The 18,799-nt window shown below is 43.6% G+C and overlaps 2 protein-coding genes across 2 annotated transcripts in view; one reads left to right on the forward strand and one right to left on the reverse strand.

Moving 5' to 3' along the window:
* The window catches only part of LOC130380052 (voltage-dependent calcium channel gamma-2 subunit-like), a 34,935-nt gene extending 30,024 nt beyond the window's left edge, over window positions 1-4,911 (forward strand). Inside the window, exon 3 of the mRNA XM_056587235.1 lies at window positions 4,382-4,911. Within this exon, the coding sequence (XP_056443210.1) occupies window positions 4,382-4,911 (530 nt within the window). The remainder of the gene's footprint in view (window positions 1-4,381) is intronic.
* Window positions 4,912-10,955: 6,044 nt separating this feature from the next.
* On the reverse strand, window positions 10,956-18,659 carry ift27 (intraflagellar transport 27 homolog (Chlamydomonas)). Its single transcript, XM_056587392.1, has 7 exons — window positions 18,501-18,659; window positions 18,156-18,235; window positions 15,100-15,159; window positions 14,822-14,881; window positions 11,846-11,963; window positions 11,436-11,545; window positions 10,956-11,214 (listed from the first exon to the last, which is right to left on the reverse strand). Exons 1-7 carry the CDS (start codon window positions 18,532-18,534, stop codon window positions 11,107-11,109), a joined length of 570 nt encoding a protein of 189 aa, XP_056443367.1. The 5' UTR covers window positions 18,535-18,659; the 3' UTR covers window positions 10,956-11,106.
* Window positions 18,660-18,799: the final 140 nt, after the last annotated feature.

Genomic DNA, 18,799 nt, shown 5'->3' on the forward strand with positions numbered 1-18,799 from the left:
TGCATGTAGTTTTTATGATTGCCGTCTAATTTCCCAGCAGCAGTATAATAAAATCACCCCCTAAAAACGAATATTCCTCCTCTGTGCAGTATCCTTGAATTACGTAATTTAAACTATCTCTATCCCAAAAATATCCCTACTTATGGTTGGAACACAAAGATGGAAGACATTTTAAAACTGGCTCTAATACCTAACATTTCGTTTGCTACTTCTTATGCATGAAAACTTTTACCGCTATATTCCCTGTTCCATTCAATCCCTTTAAATGGAACCATGTGTTTCCTGCAAGAGCACCTCATTCACATTTTTCTATTTCAATGAATTTACAAAGAGCAGATCTTTCACACAGCTCTTGCTACGAGTGTAAATTAAATTGAAAGAAAGGAAAGAAAAGTGAAAAGGGAATGAGAATACATAGACTAGATTACCTAGCCATCAAAAAGGGTTTCAAATTCATCTTTTTAAGTCCATAATGTTTTTCACAGTAGATCCTCGAGACCTGAATTCTCTGCTTTTAACTTTTGTATCTTTGAGAAATGTTCTCACTTTAACGTCAATCGTCACTAACCATGTTTTCCTCTGATAAGAAAGCCTGAAGGTCAGGATAGGTTTTTAACTGTTCGATTTATCCATCACACTAATTTACCTTCCTTTCCATCTATACATCTCTCAATATGGATGTAAATGCTCCTTATTTTGCTGTTGTTCAAATTTGTCTACATAATTTATTCTTGGAATCTGGAAACTGCCACACTCCCATGGACAATATTCTCTAATACAACATCATTTAACAGGAGAGTCACACACTTGAAAACAACTTTAATGTTCAAATCGTTTTAGCTCTCTTTCCAAGTCTTCCAAGACAACCCATGGCCCATTAAAATAATGACCTAAGTTGGTTGATAAATGAAATAATTGAACAATTGGATGGTTCATCTGAGACATGCCAACAATCTAAGACGAGAAGCTCCCTATTTTTAGCAGTAGGTCTGCCAAGCCCTGCGTCATGGGGAACTAGTTATTTACCCAGGTTAAATTCTAAGAGACAATACAGAGGATACATTTTTCTTCTGAGTTACTCTGAGAAGAGTTTATTCTGGTAAAACCATGTAGTAACAGCGTAAAATTGGCGAACCTGAGGTCAATCTTGAGAGTTAACACTTAACTGAGAATATTGCATGCATTGTTTTCTTCTGTCAAAGTTTGAAGCTCCGTCCAAATGGGAAGCTTCCCCTGATTGGTCTCTTGTGAGCATACGCTATATCTGAATTATCCAATGGGTTTTAGTGAGGGAACTCCTTCCTGGGTTTCATTTGGTTTCCATGGATACTATCTCCTTGTGTGGGCAGTGGTTGCTTTGTCAGGCCTAAGCCCTTGGTATGTGTACAAGGTAGAGGTTTCAAGGAACCCCAAGTCTGTTCTAGGTGACCCGTCAAACATCCTCTGGTTTCACCAAACCATGACCATATAATGTTAGGCTTAACAACTAGATGGGGTTTTATGGGGCAGCAAATGGGTTTTATATAGCCTACATGAGGTTCCAGACTTGGTGAGGCATTATACAGCATACCAGTTATAGCAGATGGGCCAATGTTTTCCACACTCCCTTGTACTCATTGAGCATTGAGTCCTAGGGAAGAGGGCGCACAGGTTGGGAGGCAGGGAGACAGACAGGTAAACCACCCAATCATTTCATTTGGGTCAAATTACATGATTGGATTGGTTTATTACTGGCCTGCAACAGCCACAGATACTGGATTTATAAAAATTGTCAGAGCATTTGATTTATTGATTGCTGTCGTGTCGGGATGTAAAGTGAATGCCACAAATATGAAAATAAATTCTTGTAAAATAATTTGCCTACCCAAGCTTTAACAGCCAGCATGTCACATATGCCAGCACGTCAAACTCTTCTAACCCCTCCCACCACCTCTGGTGTCAGGCTGCTAGCCAAAAGCACCAACAAACTTCAAACACCGGCCTTGCGTTGTTGTGTAGAAGAGTTTTAAATACGCTATGATGTATGAATGTCCTCTGAAACTAAGAGACTAAATCCGTTCTAAAAGTTGTGTTTTGTCAGCTGTGTACTTTGAGAGCTTTATTAGTGTTAATCATAGCTTTGTGTAAAGGTGTGAAAGTCTTCTAGAATTTGGCAGATTTATATGGACAAGATTCCAAGTTTATTCTCTGTGGTTTTGGCAACTTTACACTCTGTTACTCCCAAAAGCAACTTCACCCACCTGTTTGTCTACTGATTTTGACATGTTGCTTTCATGGTAAACTGTACTAATTGGGTATCCTCTTTGTTGTTGTAAAAAGTGTACGGCTTTATGGAAATGCTGTAAATTGCATGTTCCCATTGCTGCTGCAGTATTCTTTCATACGCATAAGACACCCAGTGAGGCATTTTTTCTTTGGGGGGGGGGGGTGTGTGTGTGTGTGTGTGTGTGTGTGTGTGTGTGTGTGTGTGTGTGTGTGTGTGTGTGTGTGTGTGTGTGTGTGTGTGTGTGTGTGTGTCTGTGCACGTGTGTATGTGTGGTTCTAGGCCAGTCCAAAATGTTGTGCCAGATAACTAGTTTCCCTTCAGTGTCATAAAGTACAGGGTGCAGATCTCTCTCTCCCTTCCCCTCTCTCTCTCTCTCTCTCTCTCTCTCTCTCTCTCTCTCTCTCTCTCTCTCTCGCTCTCTCTCTCTCTCTCTCTCTGTCTCTCTCTCTTTTCTTTTCTTTGTCTCTTTGTCTCTCATCCTGTTACTAGGCGTTCGGGAGACCGGTGGGATTACACTCTAAAAATAAGGTGTCCCTGATACTCTTCTGATCTGACCCAATAAGACCCACACACGCACACACACACACACACACACACACACACACACACACACACACACACACACACACACACACACACACACACACAAACCCTTTGCCCTGTCTGTCTATCTGGAACACAGTGTTCTGACATCTGCATGTCTGTCTCTTCCCTGTCTCTCTATCTCTTTCTCTTTGTTTCTGTCTCCTTCTGTCTTTATGTAAATATCCCTATTTATCTCACTGTTTATCCCCCTCTGTCTATAAATCTCCATTCTAACTCTGCCCATCCATCTACCTTTGTTTCTATGGAAGTCTTCCTGTCGATCTGTCAGTCTATCTTTCATCTTATTTCTGTTCCAGTTGTCTGTCTTATGTGTTTATCTGTACTGTTTAATGATAGTTTAGTTCACACCTGCCTGTCTTACTGCTTAGAGGCCTGTCCCCTACGGTTTCTGTGTCAGTTTGCGCTCTCTCTTTGCGCGCACGAGAGAGAGAGAGAGAGAGAGAGAGAGAGAGAGGGAGAGAGAGAGAGAGAGAGAGAGAGAGAGAGAGGGAGAGAGAGAGAGAGAGAGAGAGAGAGAGAGAGAGAGAGAGACATAGTGGAAGACAGAGAGGTGGAGAGAGTAGAAAAGAGAGAGCAATGGAGGTTAGGAGTGGGAGAGAGAGATGGAGAGTGAAGGAGAGACGGAGAGGAAGAGTGGGAGAGATTCAGAGTGATAGAGAGATGTGACTCGGGCACTAGAGAGAGAGGGAGGTAGAGAAAGAGTTGGAGAGAGAGGGATTGGGAGTAAGAGAGATGGAGAGTGGGAGCGATGGAGAGAGAGAGAGAGAGAGAGAGAGAGAGAGAGAGAGAGAGAGAGAGAGAGAGAAAGAGTGGGAGAGAGTGAGCTGGGGAGTGGGAGGGATAGAGATGGAGAGTGAACCTGAATGAGGATTTGAAACATTCACAGAACACCACAGAGTGAATCTGTCCCAGTTATCATCTTCCATTGAGAGAGAAATGGAGAGAGAGGGGAAGGGATGGGGCGAAGAGGGAGAAGGCAGAGATTCAAGTTGGAACGAGATGAAGGCAAGGTATCGACAGAATATATGGGATTCAGAGAGCTCAGTAGAGTTAGTCAAGAAAAACGATAGAACTAAAGAATACATTTAAAACATAGTTTGACTTTCTTGTACAACACTCGTCTTCCACACGTTCACATATAAATCTTGGGCTTCAAATACATCGTTTTCATTATCATCACATCAGTTTAAAACATTGCCAAGCCATGAGATAACCAAGTAAACAACAAGAGAATGTTTAAGAAACAACATTGACATACATGACATTGACGTGCACAGCTTTTGTTCCTCGTGCCTAGCCTGCTCCTAATACGTTCCATGTGGCTAGCGTGTTCCTCATGCGTTTCATGTGCCTAGCGTCTTCCTAATGCGTTACTTATGCGTCGCGTTAAACGCTCCTCTTGTATTCCTAAGCGGTGACATGCAGGAAAACGAGTTCCAAATGTGTTACATAAAGCCAATGTGTTCCCAATCGCACCGTGTCCCTGACGCATGGTCCCCTCCCCCGCAGGTCTTAGCAACATCATCGGGATCATCGTGTACATCTCAGCCAACGCCGGCGACCCGTCCAAGAGCGACTCCAAGAAGAACAGCTACTCCTACGGCTGGTCCTTCTACTTCGGCGCCCTCTCCTTCATCATGGCCGAGATGGTGGGCGTGCTGGCCGTGCACATGTTCATCGACCGGCACCGCGAGCTGCGCGTGGGGGCGCGCGCCGCGGACTACTTACAGGGCGCCGCCACCATCTCGCGCATCCCCAGCTACCGCTACCGCTACCGGCGCCGCTCCCGCTCCTCGTCCCGCTCCACGGACCCCTCGCACTCCCGTGAGGCGTCGCCCGTGGGCCTCAAGGGCTTCCCGGCGCTGCCGTCCACGGAGCTGTCCATGTACACGCTGCCCAAGGCGGGCCAGACCAGTCTGGACCCGGGCTCCACCTACAACTCCAACACCACCGAGAGGGACCACAACTTCCTGCAGGTCCACAACTGCATCCAGAAGGACCTGAAGGATGGAGCCAACCGCCGCACCACACCCGTATGAGAGAGAGAGACGGGGGGGAGGGGGAGACAGAGGGATAGGGATGGATGGAGAGGGAAGGGAGAGGAGCGAAAGAGGGAGAGAGAGAGATGGAGAGGGAGAGTTCAGAGGGAAAGCGAGGATAGGGGAGAAAGAGAATAGAGGTTAGAGTTGTGTGATGGAGGGATTGATCAGAGAAAGGAGAGCTTGAGACGAGAGGAAGACAGATGTTGAATAAAAGGGAGGGAAGGGTGGGAAGGAGTGTGAGCACCTTGGGTCCCCATAGAGGGGCCTCCACTGACCATGAGATGTGAAATTTCCATTGTGAGAAACAAAACAAACACACACCGACACAAACGGCAAGAAGAAAATGCAGAAAAAAAAAAAGAAAAATGCATGATTTTTTTCCCCATCTACCGTTGTTTAATGAATTTGAATATGTTTGTAAAGATTCTAAGGGTGGGTGGAGGTGTAAGGAGAAGGCGGGGTCCGGGCGAGTCTGTGGGGCCTCTGATTGGCTGCCTCACGGACGTGACATATCAGGGGTTTTAACCCCTCCTCCCTTTGGTGTGATTACGGTTGGGGATGTGCGTTTGATTCGTTGACACCCCCTTCCCCCCCTCCTCCCACCACTCCAAATCATAAGCCCAAAGGCTCCAGACGACTCGCCCACCTCTCCCTCAACCCCCACCCGACTCTTTCTTCAGTTGCTGTTCCTTCTTGATTTCATCCTTACTTCGCGTTAATACTGTGAACCATTTGTGCGGTTCAGAGGTTTTTTTAAAGGCAGGGAGCAATTTAAAACCGCGAAACGAAAAACTCAAAACAAACACACGTAAAGTACAACTAAAACATATGAGTTGATATATGTATTGATTTTATAGACATGAATATCTATGTTGTATCAATCAAGTCTTGACTTCCCTGGTGCAGAAATACTAACTAGGAAAAAAGGACAACAAAAGACTTGCGTGTACGTGAAACAACGTGAAGTCTTCATCGAAACTGCTGAGGACTAATTTTGATTGGCCGGTTGCTGGCAGGAAGTAGCTGAGCACACAGATGACTTGGCAAATGGATAATTGATTCATACTTGACATGTTATTACATACTTTTACAATAAATAAATAAAGGAATAATTAAAACACGTTATTTCACCTTCTGGGAAAGGTCTTGGCGGCCATCTTTGTTTGGACGCTAACGATTGGCATCGTTTCCCGCCTCGACTCGAAGGCGGTCAGAGAACAGAGAACTCTGGGTAATGGAGTTGATATTAAACTGGACAAGCGAATGAAACGCAACAACCGAAACACTCCGATATGTGCGAGGGAGAGCGTGGCTGTTTGAGCTAAGGTGACTTAAACAAAAAACGAAACAGACAAAAAAAATGATTTACATGCATGCTAATCCAAATTACCCAATCTGCTTTTAGACGGAGCCAAATTGTATTCAAGAGAATGGGATTTACGCAGGTGGTTGTGACAAAGCAGAACTTTATGTTAATGTACTGTGTCTATTTCTATCGGTTTTTTTCGTTGGGATTGGGGTTGTTTGGGTGCAGGGCTTCATTCCGCGTTCCAAGTGAATCAATTCAAACATTAAAGAACAAATAATTGTTGTTTTTTTAAGGAAAAAAACTGGTCATATTTTTAAAGATTTGTTATTTCTGTTTCATTATTATTTTAGTTTTTATTTTGAAATCTCGCACAGGCTTTCGTCTTACACATTTTAATTTTGCTTTTGTTTTCTAATAGTTTGGAGTTGTGTGGTTGTAAATGAGTATTTTAAAAGAGGAACAAAAAAGCCTCATGTCTTTCAAGGTGCCAAAACTGAATGATTCTGAACCTGGATGCATTAAGTCCTGACAATGAATAAAACATTGGAAACCACTTTCCACCTCCCCCCTGCGTGGTGTTGGAACAGAACCTGTCTCCATCATATGCTGTGATTGCAGTTAGCTCACAGTTAGCCCAGAGCAGCTTTACACTACCTTGCCTTCTCTTCCATACACTCATTTACATATTGAAGAGAGAGAGAGAGAGAGAGAGAGAGAGAGAGAGAGAGAGAGAGAGAGAGAGAGAGAGAGAGAGAGAGAGAGAGAGAGAGAGAGAGAGAGAGAGAGAGAGAGAAGGAGAATGTATTCACACTCAAGACTTTGTTATTTCAGGGGTAGAGTTTTGTCGTTCCATTTATTTGTTTTGAATTGTATTGAGTTGCCCCTTACGTCCATACATAAGATAACATTTCGTGGAGACAAATATTTGCATGGAACAAGACTTGATGAAGTGCAAAAGGTGGAGTTGAATAAGTGGTCCTATAGCCCACCAAGTAGAGCAAGGCATTAACATTGCCAGGGTTAGGAATTGATTCCCTCGGTGGCCACCTATGCTATTGTACGATGCTTGACAAAATGTCCACCAAACGTTGTGTTATTTCTGTAAGTGCTGCTAGTGATGCTAGGTGATCCAGTCCTGGGGTTTCCCAACCTGACCAGATGAAGGGCTTCCTAGGAACCAACGCAGGTCAACAGAGGAGTGGAGAACTGTGCATCAGAAAACATAACAACAATCAGAAATGTTAATCTTGGAATACACAGGCGATATTGATTGGTTTGATTGGCTAGACCAGCTGAAAAAAGATTCTGGATTTGAAGCCCTAATGTCCACAGACTATATGTAAGCCTCTGTGAGTTTTCCTAATGACACTCTTCTGCTTAGAGATGGATGCAAGTCTGACTGTACACATTGCTTTTACAGGGTTTTCTCCATCGCTCCCCTTTCCGGTCAGATTTGTGTTCACAGCCAGTCATTGGCTGGCAGTGGGTTTTTGCAGTTTCAATACCGAACTGCAAAAACCCAGATAGACTTCAGACAAAAAATGGTGTGTTTGGAAAGACGAAAAGGCCAGTTTGTCTCCAAAATGAAACACTGCATAGCCACCAAGTTTGTGCAGGGTGCTCTATCACAATTTTCAAACCTTTCTCACAGGTCCCCTGAAGTGATCATAGCATGATATGTGTTAATATTTGGTACATGTAAACTAAAGAATAACACTTGTTGAGTTTGCGAGGGACTTTGCACATATGTAAACAGGGACTACAAGGACAAAGAGACCGTAGTCAACTTTAACAAACAACTCACACATCCCCTTGGCTATATTTTACCTGGTGGAAATCAGGGCAGCCAATGATAACACACACGTTTGTTATAAGTATACTAGGGCCTTCAGGGTCGTCCTTAAGTTTCTCGTGAGCCAGCGGAATCTGTCAGACAAGAAAACTGGATACTGTGGCTATGAGGAGGTTGACTGAGAAAAGCCGGACAGGTGACCACCACTCATAGTGCCTTGTGCACTACAATGGAGGGATTTGATTTTGCAAGGAGCTTGAGTCCATGGTTTCAGGCCGTAGGCTGGTGGTATGATTGATTCAGGTTTGGAATCGAATCTGAATCGCAATGACAAGGCATAATGAGCACACGGGTAGCTCGCCTGCAGGATGAGCCACCGTTCTGCATCGTACCCTACTTAAACATATACTGAAAGTGTATGATGGAATAAAGTATGATCTTAAATCTGAAGAGTTACATGCCTACCTCCAGATTAGCACCGGTCTTCCCAATCTGTAACTCTCTTCCGTTACAATCCCTCCTGATTAGTATTCTCTCAGTTCTCTGCCTATCGGCCTCCCTCTCTCTCTCTCTTTTTTTGTTCATGGGCATACTCTCTCGCTCTCCCATCCTCCTCTCCCTCACTCCCTCTCCGGCCACTCTGACTCCCTCTGTCTCTCTCTCTCATCCTTCCTTTAGTCACCAGTCTGCTCACAGCTCCTCTCATCCCTTCTATCCCGGTACCTTCCGCCTACACACACGTACACACGCAAACACACATGGACACAGACGCGCCCGCACGCACGCGGCCACACACGTAGACACACACACACGCACACAGACACACACACACACACAGTCTGTTACGCTGTTACATTTCTACTTGTTGAACAACTGGAGAACATTAGCTTTATTTCCCAAAGGTGCCTTTATAATTCAGCCACATTTTATATACAAATATGTGCATGATAAATGAGATACAATTAAATGTAAATGGATAGGCCTATGTAGTGTCCCACCGAATGTTCCTTTTACTCCCCCCCACTCTTCTCCCCCACCCCCCCCCCACCCACCCCTTTCCCCTCCCCATGTAATGATCACAGTGGCTGGCATGTCTCTCTGCAGTACTGCTGTGATCAGTGAGGAGCTGGGAGAGAGGAGGTGGGGGAGAGAGAGAGAGAGAGAGAGAGAGAGAGAGAGAGAGAGAGAGAGAGAGAGAGAGAGAGAGAGAGATAGAGAGAGCACAGGGAGGTGGAACAGTTGGCAGCATCCTCTTCAGTCAGACCGCTGCACCATCGTCGCCCCCCTCTGGTGGGAGGTTACAGGACAGGCTTTATGTTTATTTCCAAAGAGACCTACATCGGCACACAGTTTGGTTTTGCTTGGATGACCTTGTGTGGAGCGATGCTCAGCCAACACTGTGTTCTGAATACTAATAGCTGCAGCCTAAAATACTCTGCTTTCAAAGAGAGGGCTTTTATTTTGTGCTTCACATGCTGCATTGTTATTTGTGACATGCTCCGCAATTGAGGGAGGGCGAGGTTCAAACATTTCAAACATTTAATTACTGATTGACTTTTATCACGCATATCCACTTTAACTTGACCCTAACTTAATTTGTGTCAAGCTAGGCTGGGGTTTACTTTGTGTAGTTGTGCCGCTGGTAAGGAGGCTAGCAGACTGATAATCGACTCAAAGAAGTTCAGAGAACAGAGAACTTTGGGCAATGGAGTTGATATTAACCAATTGTTGTGCGGCCTATATGGAGGCTAGCAGGCTGGAGTTTATTTAGTGGTTGTTGTGCGGCCTATAAGGAGGCTAGCAGGCTGGGGTTTATTTAGTGGTTGTTGTGCGGCCTATAAGAAGGCTAGCAGGCTGGGGAGCAGATGCTGGGTTCTGCCTTACCTGCAATTAGCACACTTTGTAGGTCAGGGGCGGTTAGAGGCGAGGGAACACACTGTGCTAAAGAGAGCTAGACAGACATGTCAGGAAGGGGGAGAATTCAAAAGAGAGAGGGGATTAGGCATAGGCCAGAAGGCTTATTTCATTTCAATGCATTTTTTTTTATGTGTGTGCTTAATTAATTCCAACGATGGTTATCTGACTCAGATAAGAGCTAAGAGCAGAACACTCCAACAGTACTTTACTTTTCATATTTTTATTTCTCAGTTGGTTGCTGAAGAGAGATCAAACATTGCTTGCTGCTGGAGATTGACATGCAGAGACACAGTGTGAAGAGAAGACATTTAATTAGGAATGAACACAGGAGTAACAGATGGGGAATGGCAATGTTTGACACAGGAAAGAAAGGAAGGCAGAGGGCACGCAAGGACAGGAAGAACAAGGAGAGTGGCAATAGTTAGCAGACTTTCTGGTTCTCGGAAGCTGATTCAGACCTACTGCAGTTACCTTCTAACTAAATCAAAGCTGAGTCGAAGGACTAAACTATAAAGATACTGTATTAAAGGTATCATGGCAATGAATAAAACGACAAACATTTTCACAAAAATACAACCAAAACAAGAAATTTCCATTGAAGAGTTTGTTAGTTTGAATCCCACATTGTGTTTGTGTGTGCAGCAGGTATGGTATGTCAAGCATTAAAAGCACTCTTTTGTGGCGGTTAAGGGATAATGATATCTTAATGAAACTGATTTATGCATGGCTCTTCATGGGATGAGTCTGTGTATATTGGATTCCCTGTGGCATGGTTCCCAAAGTAGACACACACACACACACACACACACACACACACACACACACACACACACACACACACACACACACACACACACACACACACACACACACACACACACACACACACACACACACACACTTACCCTGGGCACACCTAAAGAGATAGACACAAACACACGCACACACTTAAATAATATTTCTCTGATCCTCTGCTTCATATGATGCCGTTATGAACACACAATGGACAGGGGAATATAGAATAGACTTGACAAAGGGAGGATGTATTCATACCATTTATTTATATATAAATATTACATCAATTCAATAAATGCGCCCAGTGGTAAAACAATGTGAAATCATCAGGCCAAAGGGTTACAAAGGTGGCTCAGAAGGGAAAGGTCTTCTCGGAGGGCTATGGCGGTATATGGAGGTTGCGGATGGTCTCTCTGCGTTCCTGGTAGAGAGCGTGGAACGCCCGGGCAACGCTGTGGAACGGAGCCTCACAGTTCTCCATCTCCTTCTGCACACACACACACACACACACACACACACACACACACACACACACACACACACACACACACACACACACACACACACACACACACACACACACACACACACACACACACACACACACACACACACACACGCTTCAAATTATAGTTGTTAGAATTTCCGTCTACTTATTTATCTGCGCATGATTGTGTGTGTGCGTGGGTGCATGCGTGCGTGGCTCACCGCGGAGGTCTCGTGGTAGTCCAAGCCCTGGCTCTGAGCCCACTCCTGGGCAACGGTCGTCTGGACCTCCCTACGTTCTGATAGGTCAGACTTGTTACCAACCAGGACGCCTGCATCACACACACATTCACACACAGCATGCATCCACAAAAATGCACAAAGACACACGCACACACACACGTAGTTAATGAAAACATTCTGGTGCCAACAATGTTTGCCTGCCTGTCTTTATGTGTATGGGTGTGTCTGTGTATCCATTTGTCTTTTTGTCTGTGTGTGCTTGCGTGTGTGAATGTGTGTGTGTATGTGTGGGTTCATGTTTGTTTGTTTATGTTCGTCCATATGTATGGGTTTTTAGCATTCAACGTCTATGTGTGTGTGTGGTGGCTCTAGGGTGGACATCCCCCCACCTGGGAGCTGCATCCCCCTGCAGTGGGCCCGCACCCGGTCCATCCACTGGGAGCAGCTGTCAAAGGACTGCTGGCTGGTGAGGTCGAACAGCACACACACCACCGACGGCTGACCCCACTGCAGCAGGGAGTAGGGGGAGGTTAGGGGCGGACAGCACATAGAAGAGCCAGAGCTAGATACGTACACTTCTGTTCAACTCAGGTACGCCTTTGTCCACCAAAATTCAATTTCTAGGAACATTTTATCATTTACATTTAGCGTTGATATGATCTTGGTATGATTGTGGCTGAGGAATTATGTAATATTTTTTGTTCTACAGCTACATGCAAGGGTTGGTTGAGAAACACTGGTGTAGGAAACAGTGAATTAGTTGTTTGGCTAACCCTACACTAAATAATGCCCTAGTTGTTGGGTTACCTACACTGAACTGTTGATCCCCGGAAACTTTATTTAGGATTTATAAATTCACATTTTGAACGTTAGTTAGTTAGTCCTTTTGTTGAGGTGTAGTTTGAGTTTTTTTCCACCAGGTGTCATCAGTTATTCGCTAATTATGGTTGCAAAGCAAGCCATCCTTTTGGGATTGTTATTATGCATCCTTTGATTATTCTTCCTCCTAATTCCTTCAAGTTTGAGGGATTAACACCAAACCACCAAACCAGGCATATATACGTTTTATTTGATAATTTTTTATAATATTAAAGTTCATCAGTTGCAAAAAGCCTATAATCAACCACAGCGTGAAGACATCAGAGTTGTCAAATGAACTACACATATTTAAACCAGAAGTAAGGAGGCCTCAAAAGGTTTGGTACCATGTGACCACAGAAGGATATGACTCCATAACTCACGGTCAAACCTAAACGGCCACACCCCGCGCCCTGTTTTATGTACATTTCTGAAACTTGGTGTTCAGATCTTATTTGACATGCTGAATCTTTTTGCCTCAAGAACCCATATGGTCCGTCTCGATATATATTTTCTGTAGCATGAAAAATAAGTACAGAAAAAAACCTGACCTGTAAACCCAAATTACCTACCATTTGGAACACTTGCTCCCTTATCATACCTGACCCGCTATTTTTTTTGTTTTTGTTCTGTTTAAAATGCCAGATTTGTGGCCGAGTTATAGGCAAATACTATTATTTTAATGAGAAACTATTAATCAATCGTTAACAAGTCGATTGCTAAAATAATGATGTCAAAGTGTCAATAAAAAATTACTACTTAGCATCTGTTTACAAAGCTATATTTTTATAACGTAAGTCAATGGTGAAAGAAACGCTGACTTCAACAATTCCTAAGGTGAACAACTCAGAGTTGTCAAAGTTGGAAAACGGCGCGTAAGCAGGTCTCCAAAAAAAAGTACAGCTGGAGGGGCAGACAGGGGGTTCTATAACTCACCATCAAACAAAAACTATCAGCCCCATTATTCAATCATTCCCAAATCTGCTTCAAAGTGGCCCGGGGACTTGAAACTTGGCGTGCTTGCTCAATAGCTTTGCTACATTTACATTTAAATGTAGGGCATTTAGCAGACGCTTTTATCCAAAGTCAGTTACAATAAGTACATTTGTCAGAAGAAAGAGAAACAATATATCACTGTCGGTACAGTAGGGAAGTTCGTAGAACCAATTGCCAAGCACTGAAAATTGCTAGGTTAACCCCTTTCACCGTATACAAAAAAGCTAGCTAGGATAAGATGATGCACCATGCTAAGTACTATTTTTAAGTGCAAGGATGTACAACTTAATACAACAATAAGTGCGTACATTAACTGCCCGTACATACACCCTACAATAAGTGCGTAAGGTGGGGTGGGGGGGTGGCTATGCTGAGTGCTAGCATTAGCATGTTAGCATGCTCAAAGAATATTGCGCATACGACCAGTTGGCTCATGCAACCACAACATTTGCTTCAGAAAATGTACGTGCGGCGACATGTCCAATTCTTGGTTGTTTTTATACCTGTGTTAATTATTTAATTGTGTCCACTTATGCATTTAAGTCTTTAACGCAGGGGTCGGCAACCCTAGACTCGCGTGCCACCACTGGCACGGGGCAGCATAATCGGGCACATTTAAAAAATTTAAAAATAAAAAAACCTGATTTTTTATTTTATTATAATTATAACAAAAATTCACAGCACAATGCGGCAGCATAATCATTACTACCGATTTTTTTTTGCACTTTATTCTGTTTTGGGCATTTCCCAGTGCAAATATGCAAATAAAAACACATTTCTGATCCACACACAAATGTACCTTGTTTTAAATAAATGTAATATAAATCCATAAATATATTCAAAAATATTTGCAATTTTCATTGAAATGTATTTGGATGTTGTTACATTTATATACAAACTGTTGAACTTGAATTTAGAAGACGCTTTTCATTTGTGAACTTGTTTGCATTTGTGTGTGAACTGGTCTGTATTTATGTGGATTTTTGAGACTCTCCTGACGTGGCTGGATTCACAAAGGCATTATTTTCAACAAGGAACTCTCTGTAGCCAATCAGATGCCTCCCTCGTTTTCAGCCAGGTCTTCTGGACATGTTTTTGGTCGCTGTAACGTAATGCTTTGACGCTTTGTCACTCCTTGTTATCAGTTTCCCTCACTTTTTGCTGGAGACCTTACCTGCCTTGTCACTAAGTTAGCTTAGTTATTGTTATGTTATTGTATTGCAGCTAGTTAGTTGATTAGTTAGTTTGTTGGTAGTAGTTTTGTGGCCTATGTTGGCTGAGCCTCTCTTTTCATATTGCTCTGCATATATTATGTTGGATTAAAGACTGCCTTCTTTTTCAAGACCTTAACATGCCTTAGTGTTTGTATCCTAACTTTGAACACATTTTGGTTGAAGGACTAATTGGGACGGGGCTGGCTCACCAGCTGATCGACGCATCATTGCCTTGTATTGGTAACACTCAAGCACATCTTACTCCGTTATAACAGTGTAGGGAGACAGGGCACATACCATCTTCTCACAGAAGTCCTGGAATATTTCCTTCCCAGCAGAATCTATAATATACAGCTCCTAGAAAGAGAGAGATGACTTAACATTGTACAATTTCATAGTCATCTGGTTTAGGAAAGACAACAGATAAGCACATGGATAGATACCTAATTGATCCCAAAGGAAATCAAAGGAAAAGTTTTTTTCGAGTAGCATACCAACTCTGAAGAGAGAGGACGCATACAACACACTGGTAGTCTAGATGGAGTTGGTTTGGCGTCGTGTTGTTCGAGGCTTACCACGCTGTCTGTGGTCTCGGAGATGTTGACACACTTAGTGTGCAGCTCCACTCCGGTTGTCTAATTAAACCAAGAGGAGGTAAGAGAAGGAAGGAATAAAACATTGAGACGTTAGGATTTCTCTACGTTAACTTGGCAAGAACTTTCGCTGTAATTATTCATCTCATTGGCCATAAATAAAACCCACCGCTGTTCGTGCCATGGGTGCCAACATCATCATCTTGTTTATGTATTAGTCAACACTAGGAAGGTGCATTGTATACAGACTGTCTATATGGCTATATACCGTATGGGCTGTGTTCAAAAAAATCGATCCGCGATTCGATATAGATTCATGCTCAAAAAGCACGATATCGATCCAAAAATGTCTGGATCGATCTTTAATTAAAAAAATAAATAAAAAAATAAATTTCAAATAATACTTGGATTTTTGTCTAAAATAAATACTTGATTCTTGACTCTTCTCTCACTGTGTCCCTCTTACACGTACACAGATACAATCACAAACACATGGAGCTGTTTTGTCTATGGGACAGTATTTATTTGCATTATGTCTGTAAATAGATCGATATCGAATCGAATCGGATCGAATCGTGGATCGAATCGGATCGTGACCTTATGAATCGGAATCGGATCGATCCAGGAAATTCGGATCGATTCCCAGCCCTAAGAAATACACAAAACATCCTAAGCTACAGCATAAATACCATGTGGTTATACTCTTAGAAAGGATGCCCCTACATATCAATCAATCCCTTTTATTATCATGGGAATATATCAAATGCAAAAGCATGCATTTGTAATAGAAGACTACATCATAATATATAAACAATATATTCAGATTAAGAGAGAGAGGGAAGAGGAGAGAGACAAGAAGAGGGGAAAGAAGAGAAGAAAGCAAAGAGAAAACGATGGCGCACAGATTCGGAAAGAGGCTTTTCTGATTTATGTGGAGGAGTGGAGAACACTGTCCGTCGCATAAAACCTCCACAGTTGGTTAGCTCCGACACAAGGCTGATGTATCGCTCTGTGACTAGACTCAGGAAGAGGGAATTAGCGGCTTGGCTAGCTTGAAGCAGCTTCATTGACCGCATTACTAGTGGCTAGATCATCAGTCTATACATCATTCCTCCTTGTTCCGAAGCTAGCTGGGGAACACAGCTTCACAAACAATGTCCTACACCCTAACCCCAGATCACACAAGATAGGTTGAGCGTTGGAGTGTCTGGCAGTAGAAAGGCACACCAGTTGCCTGTTTTTTACACCCATGCAAGCAGGCAGATGTTCAGATAACACGGTAGTATTCCATCATAGGAAATATTCACCCACAACCCTATAATTTAATTGTTTGCTTTAAACCCAAGGGGTGTGGAATGAGATTTCAAACGCCCGCCGCGGCTTCCTGAGAGTGTGTGTCTTCCCACAGCCAATGAGCAACGAGTGCCGCTTTGATCACAACTGATCGGCCAACAAAGTAAGACCACCAACACCAGCGATGCGACTGCAGAACGACAGCTTTTACTGCACAGGGATTAACAACAGACACATGTCCACGCACACACACACAACTCCATCCACACACAAACACACACACTGCGGTCCTGGGTAGGCCTGGTCTTAAGAGGGGTAGAGATACATGAGGCCTGTCTGTGGAATATCAATGAGTGCATATCAGCAGCCGATGGACAGGAAGGTCCGTCAACCCTAAGAACACAGGAGACGTCAGCGGCGGTTTCATGTTGAGGTCTAACCGGACAGGGTTGAAGCACCAGCTAACGGGCTGCAGCCTCTGTGTGCTGCCTGGAGGAGTTTACAACGCTGTCCAAAGAAGCGCTTGCAACTAGGAAGTGAACTGAGTCTTCCAGTGGAAACTCAATGTTGACGGCCGGACGTGCCCCACATAACGTATCATTTTGCTTAAGTTAAAGAAAGTTAAACTTTAGTCCCTCCCCTTTTTGACACACTGAAGCAGTCTCCTTTGCGCCACACGTCGAAATGTACAAAATCTGTATTTTCTATGATAACGGCGTACAATAACAGCCATGGTGAGCTCTACAGTCAGAGGTGCCTGCTATACCCTTGGGAGTGTAGAACTTAACGGGTGGTGGCCATAAGCCTCTGGAGCTCAGGAAAACACCATAATGTGGAGGAAGTGTGTCTATGCCTGCATAACAACGGTGATGTGTGTGTGTGAGAGGGGAGGTTTACCTGTGCTAGTGGTCTTTTAGAAGCCGGGCGATTTAATTATTGATGTTGATGTGACCCTAAAATGCCCAATACAGCTGGCTCAGCAAGTGCTGCACATGTTTGCATGCATAATTATGTAGTCACACACACACACACACACACACACACACACACACACATTAATCTAAGGTAGAGACTAGCCTGTGCAGTAAACCTACTCTTACTCTTAACAAAACACTGCCTGCTAGTGGTGACGAGGAGTCATCACAACCTAATCATCCAACAAGGAAGATGATCGCAATCCGTTGCGATTATCTTCAAATCCAACATTCCAACATGTGATGTATAGTGGACACTAGCTTTGGCAGCTTCTGCCTCGATCCAACCGCCCCGTGATACTACATCAGCAAGTATGTTATAAAGAGAATCATTCCTCATTCTGTGAACAGGTTCAAGAAACTCATCTAGGACCTGGACCCAACCAAGTCTGCTCAGCATCTCTTCTCATTCAAACTTTCATTTTGACGTTTCTTTTCTATGTATTCTTGTGTTCTCCTTTCGGGGCAGGATAGTGATTAGTAAAAGTACTGTGTTTGATCCACAACGTATGTAGTCTAAACTGCGGTATGCCTGTCTATAAGGGCAAGATGTCTTACCCATACCTGCTCATAATGACATCTTTAATTCTAGTAGGTCGTTATTTTGAAAAGGCTTGGATTGCATTAATGTCCTAGCAGTCGAAATAATCGAAATTAATGACTGACCTTTAACCTATATTTGGTTTGGCATATCATTGTTTCTGAGTGTAGAGGTAATGATGTCGTGTCAGATAACATTTATATTATCCAACATAACCCTGACTCTCTCACCATACTGTAGTTCTTGTGGAAGTGTGCCCCATCACTGCTGAACATCTGGGATAGGGCACTTTTACCCACCGCCGCGTCGCCTGCACACAAACACATAGCACAGTCACAATCTAGTCCAAGATAAATTATTGCAGGTTGAGTTATCGTGGTGTTTAGTTATCTTGAATCATAAGGTAGGATGAAGGTCCTCGTGTACCCTTAGATGTTGTAGCTAGCCCATTCAATAACAATAACAATATAGTTTCCAAGGCTATACTATTTCCCATCGGTGAGTTCAGTCTATACGAGTCCAATAAGGGGAACCATTTGCGCAGCTTTGCGCATAGAACCTGCAACGCAACCTACCTAGAAGCAGGCACCTCGCCCTCAGCTTCACCATCTCTACCGACGACTTCGCAACCGCTACAATTACGAAGTTCTACCGATGCTTTTACGGGCTTCGAGGTCTTCCGTGTGCCTCGGCAACATGGACACGCCGCGTTTCCTAGCAACCAGTCGTAACACAATCTCACTGGTCCCCCCAGCGAGTACGTACATCTGAGCACTGCTGCTATTGGCTACGTGTGACAACGTTATTAGAGACGACGCAGATGACGTACGAGTAATATACTTGTGTCGACGCTAGTGGGCGTAAAGATTGTCCA

This window comes from Gadus chalcogrammus, chromosome 3, assembly GCF_026213295.1.
Source record: "Gadus chalcogrammus isolate NIFS_2021 chromosome 3, NIFS_Gcha_1.0, whole genome shotgun sequence".
Classification (NCBI taxonomy): Eukaryota; Metazoa; Chordata; class Actinopteri; order Gadiformes; family Gadidae; genus Gadus; species Gadus chalcogrammus.